General features: G+C 37.6%; 1 protein-coding gene across 1 annotated transcript in view; it reads left to right on the plus strand.

Moving 5' to 3' along the window:
- Positions 1–21147, plus strand: part of LEPR (leptin receptor) — a 66743-nt gene that overhangs the window by 35551 nt on the left and 10045 nt on the right. Inside the window, exon 5 of the mRNA XM_021716621.1 lies at positions 19773–19981. Coding sequence (XP_021572296.1) covers positions 19773–19981 — 209 coding nt within the window. The remainder of the gene's footprint in view (positions 1–19772; positions 19982–21147) is intronic.

Consider the following 21147-nt stretch of genomic DNA (forward strand, 5'->3'; position numbering starts at 1 on the left):
TCTGAGATTCTTTCTTCTGCTTTGTTAATTCTGCTTTCCATGCTTATTAGTTTGTTATTTCCATCACAGTATTCTTTACTGCTGTTATTTCTGAAATCAGCTCCTTCCTATTTTCCTCTTGTCTCTCCTCAATTTTTAAAATTCTCTCCATTAATGTGTTGATGTCTGGGTTTGTTGCATGTGACCAGTCATTCTGGGAGTTCTTCACTGTTTGTGTTCCAGAATCTGTTTTCTCAGTGTCTGATCTCCCAGGGGTCTGTGTGAGACCTGTATTCTTCTTTTGGTTTTTCTTCTTTTGTGCGATTTTTCCCCCTCCCTACTTCTTCCTTCCCTCCACATCACCATCTTCTTTAATTCTGTTATTTGGGGGTAAAGGGATTGGTTTTACTTCCATTTGTTCAATCTCCTATTCTTTATGTATGCCCTCTTACTTTGTTCAATTCTGGAGTTGCACTGTAGGTTGGGGGCGGTCCTTTTTGCAGTTTTGAGATTTACTTAAGGGGGGAGCTGTGATTCAAAATCTATCTGCAGGTCCTGGTATTAGCTGACAGGTGTGTGGATAATCTGGAACCCACTTCCCACTGCCTTGGAATTTGTCCGTGCAGTGGGGTGTAGGTTTACTCTCTGAAATAAAATGTGGTTAGCAGAGGGAAGAGAATGAAACAGACAGTGGGTTGAAGAGGGGGGTGGAGATATAGAGGAGTAAGGGGGGAAACAAACATGTGCCAACAAATGGAGAGAGAGACCTATACTGAAACAGATAAAAACAATAGACCACAGCTACAGACGAACCAACTCCCATACAAAAAAAAAAAAAATAAAACATATAGGGATGCTAACATACAAGCTAACCAACCACCTTATTGGTGTGCTGTTCCTCTATACAAAGATATGGTTTACAGGGAGAAGAAAAGAGAAGAAAATGAAGAGGAGAAAAAAAAAGGAACAATACAGTAGGAATAGAATTAAGTCATTAAACTAACAGAATCAATGAAGCACACTCTGAGATTTTTTGTTTAAGTCCAATGTCCTTTCAGTTCTGATTTCTAACTTTCTTTTCAAGCTGGTAAATTAGTTTGCAGTTAGGGTCAGTTGCCCCTGGTCTGCTGTGAAGGACAGTTCAGATCACCCTCTGTTCACCACTCTGGCCTGTGTCTTTTTCAAGCTTGTTTCTCCCATTTCGGTGTTGTTACCTTGAATCACCAGCAGGTGGTGCTATCTCAGCTGCTCGCCCCAGAGGGGGTGGGGCCGGACAGGAACCTGCAGAGACTGGAGATGGATGCCTGCCTCAGGGCACAGGCAGGAGACTCACGGTGGGCAGGGCATCTCGGTCGCAGGAGAGGGGGCAGCAATCCCAGCAGATCTTCCCTGAAAGGGCTTCAAGGATCGCCTCTGGCCTGGGTGGTGCGATGTGCTACCAGCAGTGGCGGCAACGCTGCAATGGCTGTCCAGTCCGCTCCGATGCCCCAGTGGTGGCAATGGCCGAGCTCCGTATGAAGAGCAGGCTGTGATGTAGGGGTCCGCAGTCCCCGGGGCGAGAGCCAGAGACCCACTGCAGTTCTCCTTTGCAGAGGGTTTCACAGACCAGGTTGCCCCATCGCCATCTTGCCGGAAGTCCTCCCGGAATGACTATTCTAAAAGGTAACTAGAGAATTGTGAAGTTAACAACACCAAGAGTCTTGTTATGACATGATGAGGAGAAGGAGGAAATTGAGAAGAAATTAGTTAATATATAGAAATATCCATTCAAACATATACAAACATACTGTAAATAAGGAAATATGCATAGTTACCATGTCTTCATTTTTGTATTGTTTCCTAGGTTTTAGTTAATATTTATAATCTATGTTAGACCACTGGTTTACTTATAAATGTCACCTACAAGAGTAATCCAGATATGAGGTCACTGTTGTCACATCTGGTCACTGGGCAGACACCTAATTGGGTGCCTAATTCTGGACACTGATGCCACCATAGATTTGGATGAATCTTGAAGCCTATTCTTCTTTGTGCAATTTTCATGAGATCCAGTGTCCCTGATGGGAGTATCTAGTTGGTGAGAAGTTGCTTTTGCTGCCAGCGTTTCAGCCTTATATGGTGGTAGATTCTCAAGTCACATGCTGGGCAGCCAGAAACTAGACTAATGTCCATAACAGCAGTGACTGAGATATAAATCTTCAGAGACCCAAGCAGCCTAGCTGAGGGTGGAAAGTGGAGGTGAAGGAATAATGTGTCATGGATGTCCAAGAGTAGACAGCTGGATGATGAGAAATCATGGGCTTGTTTCTAGTCTATAGAAAATGATCCACCAGAGAGTAAAAAGTTGAAGATGTGATGGGAGGGGGGGCTCCCATTGAAGATAAATTATAGGCAATTGAATAGGCAAATTTCTTAAAAACAGCACAGATGGAGGGTTGGTGTGAGAGTGAAAGAGGCTCAACTCAACTTCTGAGTACTGAGAGTAGAAAGGAAGCACTGTGGTGGAAGAAAGTATATTTCAGGTTTGGGTTTCACAGTTCCTGCTTTTTTGAGCAAAATACATTTTAGCTCAGAGAAAAGTATTCCTTTGCAAAGTAGAGTCTTGCTACGATGACCTAAATACTTTGGATGGTGATTAAAAACTCTCACTTGGGTGCTTATTCTAGAGAACTTCAAATCTTATCAGCAGATTAGGGCAGTTTTAAAATTTATTTTCATTTTTTAAGGTGCTCAGTTTTAAAGCTCTCTGGACATGTGTAAGAGCTCAAATTCTATTATGTATAGAGTGTAGTTATGTCTTGAGTTCTTCATTTTCTGAAAAAGATATTTCAGGGCATTATAAATTTGAATGGTAACTTAGCTACAGCTGAGAATTCTAACTTCAGTGTAGTCAGCTGGACATTCATAGGTCTATTCATCTAAATGGTAGGATCCAGGAAAATGAGAAAATTATAATAAACTAAGTAGATTTTTCAACTTCCTTATAAGATCAATTTAATAGATTCATTTGACCTGCTTTTGTTTGAACTTAGGTTTCTAAAAATATTAGTCGATAAAACTTGTCATAATTGCATGCAATTTGAGAAACATTTATTTTTTCTGCCACATTATAACTTTATATGATTCGGTTAATATGTTCATTACACCATTGATCACATGCTATTTCTGCCTTTGATTCTATTTTTTGTGTGCCTTTTTAAGCAATATATCTCAAACAATTTAAATAAGACTCCTCAGAGCAAGAGGAGGAGCTGGCCAAGATAACAAACGGGACTTCCATGGAAGAGAAAACCCATAAGGTGGTTAATATGGAAAAGTTTTAAGTCAAAGTCACCTTTTGGGAGATCAGAATCCACAAGAGAAATCTTTCAAATGCTTTCATGTGTAAAAAATGTATTTTTAAAGGGACTGAAACCCAATGTTCATATGGGATTGAAGACCCTATAAATATGTCCCTTAAGGGAAAGCATTGTTTGAGCTCAGATGTTAACATTTGCCAGAGAACCTGGAGGAGAGCTACCCTAGACACGTGATAGTGTGGAACTGCTCTAGACGTTTGATCAGAGACCTAGGAAGGAAATCCTCTTCTTTATGAGCTGCCTACTTGTGTGTACCAGACACTGAGCTGGGCGTGAGGACTTGAGGTTCCACGACATAGACTCAGCTGTCGCCCTCTTGGAGCTAACAGTCTGTGATACAAACAGAAAACATAACAGCAAAGTTGGAAAATACTGTGATGTAATAAATACACGGACTTGTGGAAAAATATACTAGGAATATCCAGCCTAGAAAAAGAGGGAGCAGGAGAGAAGGAGCCAGAGAGAGTAAAGAGCCTTTGCAAAGGCCCAGAGCCACGAGTAGCACATCTGAGGACTTGAAAAGTCAAGTGTGGTTGGGCTAGGAAGCTGGAGAATGAAGAAAAGCAAGGGTGAAGGAATACACAAGGGTCAGATTATGAAGAACCTTTCAGGTCTTGTCTGGGTGTTTGGACTTTTGTAACTGCTAACATCTAGTTTGTCTCTTCCCCATTACTCTGGCCAACATTCTTTGTGATTTCAACATTGATGTAGATGATCGTCAATTTCTTGAATGCTTACATTCAGTATTCTTATTTTTTATATCCCACCTAGCTTACCCTTTCTCGTGGACATACTGTAGACTTTATTACCACGAATAAGCATGCCCCTTCTATGATCTGAACTTCAAGAAGCCCACTCTTTGACCTTCTCTCCCCTTGTACTTATTCATTTATTCCTTCTATTACCCAATTTCAGGAGTCATTCTCCATGGTTCTTGGTTCCCCCTTCGGTTGATGTTTTCTGGCCTGAGTCACTCTCCTTTCTTAATGAAAAGTTGCACATATCTGTAGCTGACCAGTGTTCACAGTCTGTTAGCACAATTTTGGGTGGTCCAAAGGCTTCCCCCCCCATTTTGTACTGTCTCTTTCAGTCTTTATATTAGCAGTTTATTTTGGCACCGTTTCTGCTAATGTACTTCTCTCACAAAACCACATGGACCTCTACTGAATCTTATTGGGGTTCATTTCATTAGATAAAAAAGCTCACAAGTCTCTTACAGATAAGCCCTTCTTTACCTTCTCTTTGATCTTTGCTCAGAAGCCATTTTTTTTTCTTTAAAGACGTGAGGTACAATTCAGGGCTAGGTACATAAGTGGTCATCATACAGGTAAAGTTTAGTACTCTTATTAATGTTATCTGCCCCTCTCCCAGGCAGTGTTCCACTACCGCCAATTACTTTCGTATGGTATTCTGATAAATGTTCAGGGTCTGCTTATGAGTGAGTACATGTAGTACTCAGATCTTTGCTTCTGTGATAGATCACTGAGTGTTTTTGTTTTTGTTTTTTTTGAGTTGTAGTCTCACTCTGTCACCCAGACTAGAGTGCAGTGGCCGCTCCCAGCCACCGCAGGCTCGACCTGCTGGGCTCCTGCGATCCTTCCGCCTCAGCCTTCCGAGTAGCCAGAATTACAGGCATGCGCTACCACGCCCGGCTGATTTTTTGATTTACTGTAGAGATGAGGTCTCGCTGCCCAGGCGGGTCTCGAACCCGCGGGCTCAGGCAATCCACTCACCTCAGCCTCCCAAAGGTGCGGGATTGCAGGCTGAGCCACCGAGCCCAGCTTGATCACTGAGTGTTATAGACTCTAATTCCATCCAAGTTGCTGGAAAGTTCATAATTTTGTTTTTATTTATGGCTGCATAATATTCCATTTTGTAAATGTACCACATTTTCTTTATCCAGCCCACTTTCAAAGGGCAGCATCATTGGTTCCATGGTTCCATGTTTTTTGCTGTTGTAAATAATGTTGCAATAAACATGTGTGTGCAGGTGTCTTTTTTGTAGAGTTCCTCTAGATATATACCCAGAAGAAGGATTGCTGTGTCATATGGAAGGCCAATTTTAGATTTTTTAGAAATTGCCACACTGTTTTCCACAGAGGTTGTACTAGTTTACACTCTTACCAACAGTGTAGAAATGTTACTTTTACCCACATTCTCTCCAGCATTTGTTATTTTTTGAGTTATTGATGATGGTCATCCTGACTGGAGTTAGGTGGTATCTCAGTGTGGCTTTAATTTGCATTTCTTTGATGATTAGTGAGGCTGAGCATTTTTTCATGTATCTGTTGGCTGCTCACGTGTCTTCTTCTGAGAATTGTCTATTCACATCTTTTGTCCATTATTTAATAGGGTTGTTTGTTTTTTTCCTGTCAGCATGTTTGAGTTCCTTGTAAATCCTGGATGTTAGACCTTTGTCACATTTACAGTTGGCAAATATTTTTTTCCATTCTGTGGGTTGTCTCCACGCTCTCATGCTGATTTCTTTTGCTTTGCAGAAACTTGTCAGTTTGATGAGGTACCGTTTGTCTATCTTATCTTTTATAGCATTTGCTTTTGAAGAGTTGATCAGGAGTTGGTTGCCTATTCCTATTTTCATAAGGGTCATCTCTACCTTTTCTTCTAGGATTCTTATAGTTTGATGCTTTAAATTTAGGTCTTTGATCCATTTAGAGTTGATTTTGTATATGGTGATACGTAGGGGTCCTATTTCAGTCTCCTGCAACTAGGTCAGCTAGTTTTCCCAGCACTATTTATTAAATAGGTTCTCCTTTCCCCAGTGATTGTTGGTAGAGACTTTGTCAAAGATGAGTTGGTTGAGAAATTGAGGTTTTGCTTCCAGAATCACTATCCTGTTCCATTGGTCTATGTACCTGTTCTTGTACCAATACCAAGCTATTTTGATTATTGTAGCTTTATAGTAGGCCATTTCTTAGTTTTAGCAGCATTTGCTATCTGGAGAGGCTGGACACTTCAACATTATCAAGTCCTTGGTTCTTTGTTTACTGGCCCTTTCTTTAATGTTTATCTGTCCTCTTATAGCAAGAAGAAGCTAAGAGGCAACTTCAATACCTCCTTCTATATGTCAGTGAGTTCAGTAGGCACATTCTATGCTTCCCATATAGCTACAGGTGATACTGCTACCGACTTTCTGCTACTACATAGCAAAGATAACTTTTCTCTAGTTTCTAATACCTTATTCTGCACTCTCTTTTGTGCCTTCACTGGCAGAGTCCTTGAAGTCCAAATTCTGCTAACAGTCTGTGCAGGATGATTTAGGCTTTCTTTACCATGCTTCTCCAGATCCTTCTAGCCACTGTCACCTAGTTTAATACCCCTCCTACATTTTTGGGTAGCACCCCGTTTCCAGGTTCCAGTGTCTGTATTAGTGATCTATTGTTATAGAATAAATTAACCCCTGTACTCTGGTTTCTCTTCAGATTGCATAAATCTTTTGCCTTTTACTAAAGATTTCCGTGGAGAGGAAAAATTCTGAGTCTTAACCCAATTTTTTAAGTCCTTGTTTTTACGAGGTTGCATTTCGGATGTTAACAAGTAGACTTTGTAGCTGGACACAGCAGCGCACACCTGTAGTTTTGGCTACTTGGAAAGCTGAGACAGAAGGATCGCCAGAGCCCAGCAAGTCAACACTGGGGTGACTGTGAGTGTGCCATTGCACTCCAGCCCTGGGCGACGGAGTGAGACTCTAACTCAGAAAAAGAGAATAAATTACCTCAAAACTTAGTGGCTTAAAACAATTGTAACCAGACCCAGGTCCAGTTGCTCATTGCCTGAAAGCCAAACTCAAGAGATGGGAGTCAGTGGAAGGAAAAATAGGTTTTTTCAAGAGCTGGCAACCGGAGAAGATGGTGGATTAAAGTTGCAAAGACCATTCAGATTCTCAGTTTTACCACAGAGCTTTTAAAAAGAAGTTTAGTGTGGGAAACATGCGGGAGTGGTGAAGGGTGCAGGATCTATGTGTCTTTGTTCCAATGGCTCTCTTGAGTAATCGCTCATCTGAAGGTCTGACTGGTGTTACTGTGGTGGATCAGTCATTAGTGACTTCCCTCAAGTGGAAGCGTTCTGCAGTTGGGACTCCATGCCCGGTTTGTTTCAAGATTAGCCTCTGGACTTTCTAAAGCAAGAACATAATTAGATACATAGGCACTGATGACATGGTCATGATGTAAGGAATTGCCTAGAGAGAAAGAGTGAAAAGGTGGGGGGACATTGAGGAGGAGAGAAAAAAGGAGAAAATGGAAAAAATAAGGGAGTGTTCAAAATATGTTTCTAAACTCTACATTCTTGGTTACACAGCGATTTATTATCCACAGTTTCCATGGGTCAGGAATCCCGGTATTGCTTAACTGGGGCATGTGCTTCAAGGTCTCTCACAAAAGCTGCAGTGAAGTCAGCTACCAGGACTATAGTTGTTTCAATGTTCAGCTCCAGAAGGATCTTCTTCAGTGCTCACTCCTTGGCCTTCCTCATGGGATGTTGGACTGAGGGCCTCAGTTCCTTTCTGACTGTTGGCTGGAAACCTCCTTCAGTTCTGTGCCATGCAGGTCTCTCCATAGGAAAACTTATAGCCTTGCAGCTGGCTTTCCTGAGAGTGAGCCAGAGAGGCCATCTGTGATCTTGCTTTGTATTTTCACTGAGAAAATAGAAGCGTTGGAGTTTCTATGATGATTACTTTTATCACTCAAATCTATCAGGCTTCCCATGTCAATGCCTATGCAATTATCTTCTCTGCTTTTACTGTAGATGTATTCTTTGTGCTCTCATCTAAGGTGGACCCTTTCTCATGTGTTATGAGTCTTATCTCCATTTGCCTACTCAGGACTTTTTTCTTGCCATTATTCCCTCTTTTCTGCACCATCAAGTTTCCCTCTCAGCTGATAGACATGATATAATAACTCTCATTTAAAAAATAAATTCCCTTGTCACACCTTTTCATAAAGTAACCACTCCTTTTCAAGAAAACAAAATTTTAAACTGTGAATACATTATTTATTCAAAAGTCGATATAAAAAGTCAACAAAAGTGACTGGACATGAGGGAATAAAAGAGTCTGGAATTACTGTCCTGACATAAGCAACTAGAGACCTGGATAAGATGTAGGAAATAATTATTTTTGGACATTGGACAAAGGCAGAACAAAACTGTGATTTCTGAGAGAAAGATGCAAAATTAGTCCTACCATTGTGTAGGTTTTCTGGATTGGAGACAATTTCCTGAACATGGCATGGGACTGAGGAACTCAAGCTGAGCTGAACAATCTTACAGAACTAAAGACACAGAGATAGAAGTATGAAGAGTGTAAGGAGGCTTATGTTTATGGGGCAGGGTACTTAAAAACTGAAATGTACACAGGAATTTGGAGTGGGGTTAGTTCAATTCTTTGAATATTAATCTGTTCATGATGCTGAATAAGAAAAACTTCTAATAAGAGAACATTTATCAGGGAGCTACAAGCTATACAGATCATTCAGTACTGGGAATCGTTCAAGTTCCCACAGACCAGATTAGAAGACCTTGTGAGATATCAGTGACATTTAGTAGGAACCCCATAATAGCCATACATTAAAAGTTGAATCAAATGAGCTCTAGAGTCAAGACTACTCTATATTATTCCAAAAAATGCTTAAAAGATTCAAACAAATGCCCAAATAACGTATCCAACTGTCTGGATAAAATCCAGCACTCTTTTAGGCAACACAATACAATACTCAAATATGTGATAGTCACAATTTCTGGCATCTAGTACAAAAAATACTTGGTATATGAAGAAATAGAAAAATGTGACTCATAACCAAGAAAAAAAGAAAAATAAGTCAATAGAAACAGACCCCAAAATGACAGATTTGATGGAATTAGCAGACAGGGGCAACTTTCATTAATATGAGCTTAAGAATACAGAGGAAAACATGCATAAAATGAGGAGAGAAATCAAAGATATAAAAAAGAACCAAGTGAAGTTTTTTAGAGATGAAACAAATGTTTTACATTGACTTTACATTATTTGTAAACAAAAGTGCTAACTATTAATTGGGAAATTTTAGAAATGGTGTTATTCAATCAAGAAACACTTAATGTGTGCAGGCTACAGTGCTAGGCTCTGTGAGGGATACACTCTCCATTCGCCTGCCCCTCCCTCCCTCCTTCCCTTCCTCCCTTCCTCCCTCCCTCCTTCCCTCCCTTTCTTCCTTTCTTCCTTCTTGTCAGGATGGACTCACAGATTCTTATTGTATTTTAAGTGATATAAGAAGTTACTCTCATTATTTTATTACTCAAATTGTCTCATATTTGGCTAGAGGGAGCCTATTCAAGCTGATTCCTATGTTTTTTTGATGTGTCCCTATCTTTTTTGTTTGTTTGTTTGTTTTAGAACTTTCTTAAGTCTAGCCCTATAAGGTAGTGCAATGGGCTACTTCCCGAGAGAGCCATGGTTCCTTTTCCTGGAGAATGGTATTTACAGACCAGTTTCTGGAGGCTAGTTGCTTATTGTTACTGGGCTATCATTGTTTCTAGCCCTCTTAGTGTGCAGATCTAGTTACGTGTATGTGCATACACAGTATACACACAATGTGTGTGTGTATGAATCTGTATTTCTGAAACCACAGTGTACATTCTAGACTTCTCCTCCCTCTGTCCCTCCTTCCCTGTCTCCCTCCCTTTCAGTAAACCTGAGTTCTAAACCTTTTTTTGTTTTGAACTTCCTTCTCCAGCAGTGAGAAATCTGGCTATCTTTTTGCACAATGTGTTACTTATTTGCTCAGTCCTAGAATACTCATGAGGTAGTTTGGTTTTGCTAACCCTTACCACTGTGGAAAATGAAAATAATCATACATACTAGAATACAATATTGTTTACATTCATTATGTCTTTACTAAGGCTAATGATTACATGGTCAAAATATTATGTTCCAGAGCTAATTAGGATACGTCTTCCTTCTCCTTCCATGTGGTTATATTATTAACTTGATAGACATTAAGGTCCACTTGTTTCTTTTGCATTCCTCTTTTTTTCTTTCTTCCTCTCAATGTTGACTGTCCATTTGTTTCATAATAGCTTACATCTGAAGAATGCCCTGCATTTTACAAATTATTTCTTTCCTCCTTGATTTGTCTTGGTCAATACTTATCACCTGGATCTGTTTCCATAGGTCTGTGGTGGAGCAGGATTACTTGCATTTGTTAAAAGCACAGAATCCTTAGCCCCAAATCTATTGAATTCCTTACGGAGGGTCTAGGAATCTTTTTAAAACAAGTGTTCCAGGTGATTCTTATGATGCAACTAGTCTGGGACACTACTCTCATCTTGAAGTTATTTGGGATTGGCAAGGCAAATGTTTTGGGTAACATTTTTATAGATTACCAATCTGAGGTTTAAAATAAGTGATTTGATTAAGTAATTTCCAAAGCAAATACTAAATTTTAAAATTTCACTTCATTATTTGTCCACTATGTTTTCAGTTCACATTACAATCAGGGACCCATTTGATTTTATTCCTTTAACAATTTAGCATAGAGTTTTGCTTAGATCAGTTTGAATATATTCAATGAGAAATTTTCTGGAAAGAAAAATTAGACAGAGGTCTGCAGACAGAATATACTTTCTTTTTATAGATGATGTATGACTACCAAAAATGAAATTTCTGTAATAAACATTTAGAGATATAACTTCTGAGTAGAAGAATTGCTAAAAAGGTAAAATTTGCAAAGAAGTCAGAAGTTTAAAATCCATTTGACAAATGTTTTCCACTTTCAAGTAAAAGTTATTCACATGTAGAGTGATTAAATAAATAGTATGACTGAATTTGTGTGTGAGCATTGGCAAGGCAGAAAATATTTTGTTGAATACACAATTTTTAAAAATTTTAGAAATTCTTAAGGTTTGCTTATATTAAGCCAAGTATCTCCTTTTTTTTTTTTTTTTAAATTTGAAGCTTCTTTCATCCTTATGCTTTAAAATGATCAACTTTCTTATTGGAGTATTAGTTGATATAAAGACTTTTGACAGCCTTTTGGTACATATTTGACTGATGGAGTTCCAGGTGTCACACCAACTGGAAAAACTTTTCCTTTCATAAACACAAGAAATATGTAATATTTTTCCTCAAGAAAAAATAATTTGATATAATCATATGATTTGCGAATATTCCTATTTATAGAAATATTAATATGATTTGGATTATAATTGTTTTTTATTTGTGATTACCCATGTCTTTAATAATTCCTAAATAATGGCAATGATATGAGTGAAATTTTTCTTGTGATAAGGGATGTTCAGTATAATGAAATCAACACTGAACATGGAAGCACAAGACTTCACTTGAGTTCTGGGTTTTTGTTCTCTCTGAACCTTAGTTTGTTGTTGTTGTTGTTGTTTGGTTTTTACCTGTAAAGTAGATGATATTAGTTATCTCATAAAGTGGTTTGAAAAATTGGATTTTGTTGTGTTCCTAAGGGTGTTTCATGTAAGTTGTAATAATGAAATTGTTGTGTCCTTTGCCCATCAAGTACCACTGGCAGATAGTACACAATGTTTTTGCCAATACCTGGGGTGGGCAGATTTTTTTCTTAAAGGGCCAGATAGTAAATATTTGGGGCTTTGCAGATCAAACTGTCTCTGTCACAGCGATTCGATCCTGTCCTTGTAGTACAAAAACTGCCATAGTTAGTATGCAAGTGAATTAGTGTGACTACATTTATGGGCACTGAAAGCACGGTGGCTCATACCTGTAATCCCAGCAATTTGAGAGGTGGAGGCAAGAGGATTGTCTGAGTTTAGGGGTTTGAGACCAGCCTGAGCAACATGGCGAGACCTCATCTCTACAATAAATCAAAACATTAGCAGGGTATGGTGGCATGTGCCTGTGGTTCCAGCTACTTGAAAGGCTGAGGCAGAAGGCTCGCCTGAGCCCAGCAAGTCGAGGTTGTGGTAGCCATGAGTGTGCCACTGCACTCCAGCCTGGGCAACAGAATGAGACTCTGATTCAAAAAAACAAAAACAAAAACATTCTTCCTTTTCTTCTTTTTTAGAAAATAAATATTGGGATATGTAAGAAAGCATTCTTAGTTCATGGACTGTGTGAAAACAGGCAGGAGGCTAGATTTGGCCTGTGTGCTGTAGTTTGCTGATTCCCAGCTTAGAACATTTGGAAATCAGTTTTAGATTGATTCTGATATTTCCCTTTTCTTTTTGGAGTCAGCTCTTTTCTAGAAATATTCACTGTATTTTGAAAAAGCTGGTGTTGGCATGACCACCTAAAGTAAGATTCTAACTAAGTTAAAAAAGAATATTATGACTAGAAAGTCCTACCTCTTAAAAATATTAATGAGCCGGGCTCGGTGGCTCAGCCTATAATCCCACGCCTTTGGGAGGCTGAGGTGAGTGGATTGCCTGAGCCCGTGGTTTTGAGACCCGCCTGGGCAGCAAGACCTCATCTCTACAATAAATCAAAAAATCAGCCGGGCATGGTAGCGCATGCCTGTAATTCCAGCTACTCGGAAGGCTGAAGCGGAAGGATCGCCGGAGCCCAGCAGGTCGAGGCTGCGGTGGCCGGGAGTGGCCACTGCACTCCAGTCTGGGCGACAGAGTGAGACTCCAACTCAAAAAAAAAAAAAAAAATTAATGGAGAATATATGTCTTGCTTTGTGTTTAATTCTATTTTTGCCTGAAAATTTGGAGTTCTGCAATCAAAGCATAATACCTTGCAAGCATGTTTCTGACATAAAATACTACAATTTATTCAATTTGTTCACTACTTTTTATAAAGCTTTTATTTTAATATTTGAAAAATATACAAAAGTTCTGGCTATTTTTTAAAAATTGCATTGTATTTGCTATGTTTAAACATATAGATAAAATTGAAAGTGCTGACTTATTACACCTCCAACTGAAAACAATATTTTATGGTTATGTAGAATTTTAAAGTTTTTGAAAATACTTTCATGCAATTATTGTCCTTGATATTCCAGCCTTGTAAACACAGATGGTGCCGGCATTATCTTGGCTTTCCTGATGGAGGAAACTGAGGCTTACAAATAAAGTAGATTGGGATCTCACGATCAATAAGCAAAAAGAAGTACTTGATTTCAGGTCTCAGTGCCAATTTAGTGTGCTTTTTACAATACTTTCCCTTATACAGCTCCTGGTAGACTCCTTTGCACATTAAAGCTCTGTAAATGTTTCCTGGTCGATTTTTTTAGTATTAAAGTAATACAAAATGTATCTCAGGAAACTTGAAAATCGATTAAAATTCAAAACATTTAGTGGGAGCATGGTAAGATTAGGGACCATTTTCGTCATGTTGTGCTTATATCTGGATGCTCACGTAGGTACTAGTTAGTACAGGTTTTAAAGCAACACTTTAACTAGGCTGACTTTTTAATTATCATATTTATTAGTTACAGTGTTTTCCCTCCAAAAGGACTGCAAGATTGCTGAAGGCAGTGATCGTGTGTAAATATTAATACTAGCTCCCTATCCTCACTCAAGTTCTTTAGAAAGCAAAGAGGGGTTTGGCTATAAGGTAGCAGAGATTTATGGACAGAAGGGGTAGCTCAGGTGAGAAAGGGAATAGGAGACACTGTTACTCCTCCCTGTTCTCACTCTAGTTGTTTCACTTATATCAAGGTTTAGACTCTCTAAGAGACAAGGCAGATTTTAAAAAATCTCATAAATAAGAACAATTTGTCTGTGTCTCAGTTGTGTGTTATTTTTTATGCACAGAGTTAGTTAACACTACCCAGCTAACTGCAGGTAGGTTTTTAAGGTTAGCAGAATCATTTGAAGGTTTACAATGTAAAAAGTATTGCTTATAAAAATTTTCCTATATTTTTCTTTTTTTGTAAATAACTTTATGGAGGTATAATTTGATGTATAATAAAACGTACATGTTTAAAGTGCACATTGGGAAGTTTTGAGATATGGACTCACTCATAGAACCATTACCATGAAAAAGAAAATGAATGTATTATCAATCGCAAAATTTCTTCCTGATTCTTTGTCATCCCTACCCTCTTGTTCCTACCTGTGGCATTCCCGTCCTCCCATCCCACCTCCATCCCCAGGGAGTGACTGATCTGATTTCTGTCACCATTGATTACTTTGCATTTTCTAGAATATTGTATAAATGCAATCTTCCAGTACTTTGTTATGAATTCACATGGCATGATTGTCTTGAGATACACTAATGTTTTATCTATCAGTATTGTATTCTTTGTCATTGCTGAGTAGCATTCCATTATCTGGATATACCGTTCGCCTGTTGATAGACATTTGAATTGTTTACAGTGTTTGACTGTCACAAATAAAGTTACCGTAAGTGTCTGAATTGACATCGATTTCATTTCTCTTGGGTGTGTACCTGGGTGTGGAATTAGTACTTCATATGGTAGGTATATGTTTAACAACTTAAGAAATTGTCAAACCGTTTCCAAAGTTGTATCATGTTATGCTCCCACCATTAATGTATTATGCTTAGTTTTTAAAATTTTGACCCTTGTAATATGTGAATAGTGATACCTTATTGTGGTTTTAGTTTGTATTGAGTGACTGATGCTGTTGAGTGTCATTTCATGTTTTTATTTGGCATTCCCGTACTCTCTTTGGTGGAGTGACTGTTGAAATCTTTGCTTACTTCTTAACCGGGCTTTAAAAATTATTATTGAGTTATGAGGGGGAATCCCCCAAAATGGAATTATTTTTTGGAGGGTCGAGCCTTTGTGTTATAGGCTTCCCCCACTAAGTAAGTGTTCTAGAAACCCACCAGCATCAGCATATCAGCTAGCATTGTTGGGAGAGGCTGAGTTTGGCATCAGTGAATTTTTTTTTGTAGGTGTTCCAAGCATTTGCTCATTTCTTGATGGGTGACTTACAAGAGCACCTGTCAGCAGTTTTTGATCCGAAATGGCATGGCCCCCGTGTTGCCTTCTCCTTATTCACCTGATCTTGCTCTGAGTGACCTTTTTGTTTGTTTGTTTCCCCTGATGAAAAAAGTCCTTAAAGGGAAAGGTTTCACCAGTGTGAAAGAAGTAAAACAAAAAATAGCAGAAGCACTAAAAGGCATAAACATTGACAAATTCAAAAACTGTTCTGAGCAGTGGAAAAAGCATCTTTATAGGTGTATTACATCAAACGGAGAGTCCTTTGAAGGTGACTGAAGTGTAAACATGTAAGAATAAATACACCAATTTTTATAAATGAATTCCGGGTTTTTTGGGGCCTCTGCTTGTATCTTACAAATACAAGTCCTTCATCAGAGAGACGATTGCCAAATATATTCTCTCAGTATATGGCTTGTCTTTTGTATGATTGCCAAATATGTTCTCTCAGTGCATGACTTGTCTTTTTGTTATCTTTCATAAGGACTTTCACAAAACAGAAAATGACAATTTTGATAAAGTCGAACTTATCAGTTTGTTTTTTTATGAATCATACTTTTAGTTTTGTATTTATGAAATTTTTAATAGTCCAAGGTCACAATTTTTCCCCCATGTTTTCTTTCAGAAGTTAATAGATTTAGGCTTTACATTTAGTTTTATGATCGATTTGAAATTAATTTTTGTATCTGATGTGAGGTATAGATTGAAGTTCTTTTCTGTTTTCGTATATAGATATACCATTGTTTCAGCACAATTTATCAGAAATATTATCCTTTCTCCACAAAATTTATTTTGTACCTCTGTAGAAAATTAGGTTGTCCATATAGGTGTTAGTCAATTTCTGGACTCCGTTCTGTTCCATTAATCTATTTTTCTATTTTTACACTAATACCTTATTGGCCTGAACATTGTAGTGTTATAATAAATCTCGAAGTTAGGTATTATTATCTTCAAAATATGTTCTTAATTTTTAAGGTTGTTTTGGCAACTCTAAATCCTTTGCATTTCTATATGAATTTTTAGATTCATCCTGTCAAATTTGTATAAAGTTGCCTACTGGACTTTTGAGTGACATAGATAATTTTTTTAAAATCGGAACCTCACTCCATTGCCCAGGCTGGAGGGCAGTGGCACACTCACGGCCACCCCAGCATTGACCTGCTGGGCTCCAGCGATCCCTCCACCTCAGCCTCCCAAGTGGCTGGAACTACAGGCGCGCACTACAATGCTCAGCTAATGTTTAAATGTTATTGTAGGGACAAGGTCTCACCATGTTGTTCAGGCTGGTCTCGAACCCTCAGGCTCAGGCAATCCTCTCGCCTCGGCCTCCCAAAGTGGAGGGATTACAGGCTTGTGCCTCTGCACCTGGCCGGTGTAGATAAATTTAAGAAGTGTTGACATATTAACAGTACTGAGTCTTGTGACCCATGGGCACAGTATAGCTCTCATTTTAGTTAGGGCTTCTTAATAATTTTTGTCAAAAATGTTTTGTAGTTTTTGTGTACAATACCTAAACATCTTTTTTCCAGTATATCCCTAAATATTTCTATTTTCGATGTTATTGGAAATGATTTTTTTTTTTTTTTTTTTTTTTGAGTTGGAGTCTTACTCTGTTGCCCAGACTGGAGTGCAGTGGCCGCTCCCAGCCACCGTAGCCTCAACCTGCTGGGCTCCAGCGATCCTTCCGCCTCAGCCTTCAAAGCAGCCGGAATTACAGGCATGCGCTACCATGCCCAGCTGATTTTTTTTGATTTATTGTAGAGATGAGGTCTCGCTGCCCAGGCGGGTCTCGAACCCGCGGGCTCAGGCAATCCACTCACCTCAGCCTCCCAAAGGCGCGGGATTACAGGTTGAGCCACCGAGCCCGGCTGGAAATGACATTTTTAATTTCTATTATCATTGATCAAGTATACATTTGGTAGCAGAAAAGCGTTCACAATAGTTCCTTATTATTCTTTTCATGCATATCTGTAGAATGTGTAGTAATGCCACCTCTCACACTTTTTAGATTGTTAATTTGTGACTTCTATCAGTCCTGATAGTCTGATCAGTCTGGCTAATGGTTTCATCATTTTCCTGATCAGTCTGGCTAATGATTCATCATTTTAATTAACCTTCTTAACTAGCTTTTGACTTTTTGATCTTTGTCTATTATTTTTCTGTTTCATTATATTCTGACACCTGATATTTTATCGTCTTGATTTCCTTTGGTTCAGTTCAGTCCTCCCATCCCCATCCAGTTTGTTAAGATGGAAGCTGAGGTAATTGACTTGAGACCTTTCTTCTTTCTTGTACATTTAGTACCTATATTTAGTGTTATATAGATGTCCCTGGAATTATTGCTTTAAGTAACATCCTATAACTTTTTATATGTTTTCATTTTCATTTACTTAAACATCCTTCTAATATCTGTCTTTTTTAATTTCTTTTTTTGGCCCGAGGGTTACTTAGAAGTATGTTGTTTCCAACTATTTAGGATCTTTCCAAATATCTTTCTGTTATTGGTTTCTGCTGTTAAATCTATGAGGGGGAACTAAAAAAAGAGAGAAAACCTGAATTACTTTTTGGAGGGCAGGCGCCTCATAGCACAGGCTTCCCTTGCTAAGTAAGTGTCTAGGAACCCATTGGCATCAGTGTACCAAGGAGTGTTGTGAGAGGCTGTGTTTGGCTTCAATGCGTTTTTTGGAGATTCTTTCAACACATTTACCAATTTCATGATGAGTGATTTACAAGCGCACCTGTCCACATTGCACTGAATGGTCATCAATTTTTGACCAAAAACGTCATGACCCTGGTGTTCCACCCTCCCTATTCACCTGATCTCACCCCAAGCGACTTTTGTTTCCTCTGATGAAAAAAGTCCTCAAAGGGAAGTTTTACTGATGTGAAGAGGTGAAATGAAAAATGGCAGAAGCACTAAAAGGCGTAAAAATGGATGAGTTCAAAAACTCTTCAGCAGTAGAAAAAGTGTCATGATAGGTGCAATGCATCAAACGGAGAGTACTTTGAAGGTGACTGAAGTTTACACATGTAAGAATAAATACACAATTTAAAAAAATAACTGCCTTTTTGGGAGGAGTTCCCCCTCATGTTTTTGTGTTAATTGAATTCTTTTAAATTTATTGAGACTTGAAAATGATATTTTAATGTTCTGTTATCAGTTATCGAATATACAGAATGTGGTCTGCCTTGGTAAATGTTACATGTGCTCTTGAAAATAATGTATATTCTGCTATTGTTGAGTGGAGTGTTCTCAAAATGACTATTATGTCAAGTTGGTTGATAGTGTTCAAGTCTTCATTTTTATTAATTTTTATCTACTTGCTGTTTCAATTATTGGAAGAAAGTATACTTAAATAAACATCAATAATTATGGATTAGTCTATTTCTCCTTAAGGTTCTAATAATCTTTTGCTCCATGTATTTTAAAACTCTGTTATTAGGTGCATACATATTTTGGATAGTTAGATCCTCTTGGAGAATTTACCCCCTTTTATTAGGAAATGACCTTCTTTATTTCTGGTAACATTCATTGCTTTGAAATTTACTTTATCTGATATTAACATAGCCATTCCAACTTTCATTTGACTAATCTTATAATGGTATATCTTTTTCCACCCATTTCCTTTTACTTGTGTTTTATAGTAAACATTTATTTCTTGTAGGCAGTTTTTAATTAGGTCTTGCTTTTTAATCTATTTTTTTAATCTCTGCCTTTTAAATGGGATGGTTGGGCTATTTGCGCTCAATGTGATTATTGATATGCTTAGATTTAAATCTATCTTTTCATTTCTTTTCTTGTCCATTTGTTCTTTGCTTCCCTTTTCCTGTTTTTATCTTTTCTTTTGGACTGAGTATTTTTTATAATTCCATTTAATCTCCTTTGCTGCTTATTAACTATATATTCTTATTTTATTATTTTAGTGGTTGTTTTAGGATTTGTAATATATGTCTTTAACTTATTATAGTCTGAGTGATATTATACTTCTAAGTGATAGCATGCCACTTCATTATCGTGTAAGAACATTACAAATTTCTCTTCTCCTAAACTTGGTACTAATTGTCATATATTTTGCTTCTACCTATGCTATAAATCCCCCACTACAAAGCTATTATTTTTGCTTTAAATAGTCAATAAATAGCTATCCTTTCAGTTCAATTTTATTTCTTTGTTTGAAACCAGATTTTTATCTGCTGTCATTTTCTTGTTGCCTGAAGGACTTCTTTTAGCATTTCTTATAGCACGGGTCTGGTGTCCATTATTTTTGAAAGATATTTTTGTGAAGTGTAGGATTTTAGGATTGCAGTTTTGTCTTCCTTTTAGAACTTCACTTTTGCTCCTCTGTCTCTTCTGTTACTTCTGATGATTAACCTGATGTAATCTTTTTCTTTGTTTTTCTAATATAGGTATCTTTTTTCCAGATACCCTTCATGCTGTGTATCCACAATAGTTTATCTCAAGTTGTGTTTAGTATCCTGCCTTAAAAGCCTATCCAGTGCTTTCACATCTATGCTAATACTTAGCTCTTATTTTTTAACATAGGCCTGAAATGTTAGAAGACTCACCGTTGGTTCCCCAGAAAGGCAGTTTTCAAGTTGTTCAGTGCAACTGCGGTGCTCATGAATGGTGTGAATGTCTTGTGCCTGTGCCAACAGCCAAACTCAGCAACACTCTTCTTATGTATTTGAAAATTGCATCTGGTGGAGTCATTTTTCAGTCGCCTCTAATGTCAGTTCAGCCCATAAATGTTGGTAAGTTGTGTATTAAAATGATAATAGAGCTGACACCAACTGTGCACACAGGTTAAAAATTGCTTACAAAATTTTTCACTAGCTTATTTCACTTTATCCAATGATGGTGGTACTGGGAATATTAAAAGCAACTTCTAGAATGATTTAACAGTAATATATAACAGTAATATATATAAATATATACATACACATATGTTTATATATATATATATATATATATATATATATATATATATATATATATATAAATACAGCTGCCATGGTCACTTAAATTCTTTTTTGAAAAAGTTTAATTTCTTTAAATCCTGCATCTGTCTAATGGATGTTTTGCTTGGCTATCACTTTTTTCATGTCAAATAACTATTTTTGAAAATAATTGAAAGCATGTTTTTTACCTGAATTTATTCCTTCAATAAATATTTCTTAGCGGCTCATGTGTGTCAGAGACTGTTCTAGGAGCTGGAGAAACAGTGTGTTGTTAGGCAAAATTCTACCTCATAGAGCAAGGAAAAATAATAGTGGATGGGGTCAAGTAAAAGAAACAAATAAAAAAAAAGAAACAAATAAGTAAAAGAAACATAAGTAATTTACTGTACAAATGCGACTATAAGAAAACCTCAAATGATAGGCAGTGCCCCATATTCTTGGTATAATAATCCCCCAAATCTCTTTTGATCAATTTAAATATATGGTTACAAATGTGAATAATATAGACAAATGTTAACTTAAAGTATTTAATTAATTAATTTAGTTTAATTATATGTAATTAAATTAATTATTTTCCACTTATATTTCCTGAAACTATATATGTAAACTCTTTTATTTATTTATTTATTTTGAGTCATGATGGCACTTAGGCTAGATATCAGGGCTTACTGCAGCCTCAACCTTCCAGGCTCAGGTAATCCTTTACAGGCATGTGCCACCACACTTGGCTAATTTTTTGGTTGTTTGTAGAGATGAAGTCTTGCTATGTTGCCACGGCTGGTCTTGAACTCCTAGGCTCAAGTGATTCTCTCGCCTCAGCCTCCCAAAGTTCTGGGATTACAGGAGTGAGCCACCACACCCAGCTGCCTAACTCTTTACCTTCATTTTTGCGTTATTGATTTTGACATCACTAGAGCCACTTTTTCTTTCCTTCTTTTTTTTTTTTTTTTTTTTTTTTT

The sequence above is a fragment of the Carlito syrichta genome, unplaced genomic scaffold, assembly GCF_000164805.1.
Source record: "Carlito syrichta isolate Samal-C Ts95f unplaced genomic scaffold, Tarsius_syrichta-2.0.1 Scaffold308850, whole genome shotgun sequence".
Lineage (NCBI taxonomy): Eukaryota > Metazoa > Chordata > Mammalia > Primates > Tarsiidae > Carlito > Carlito syrichta.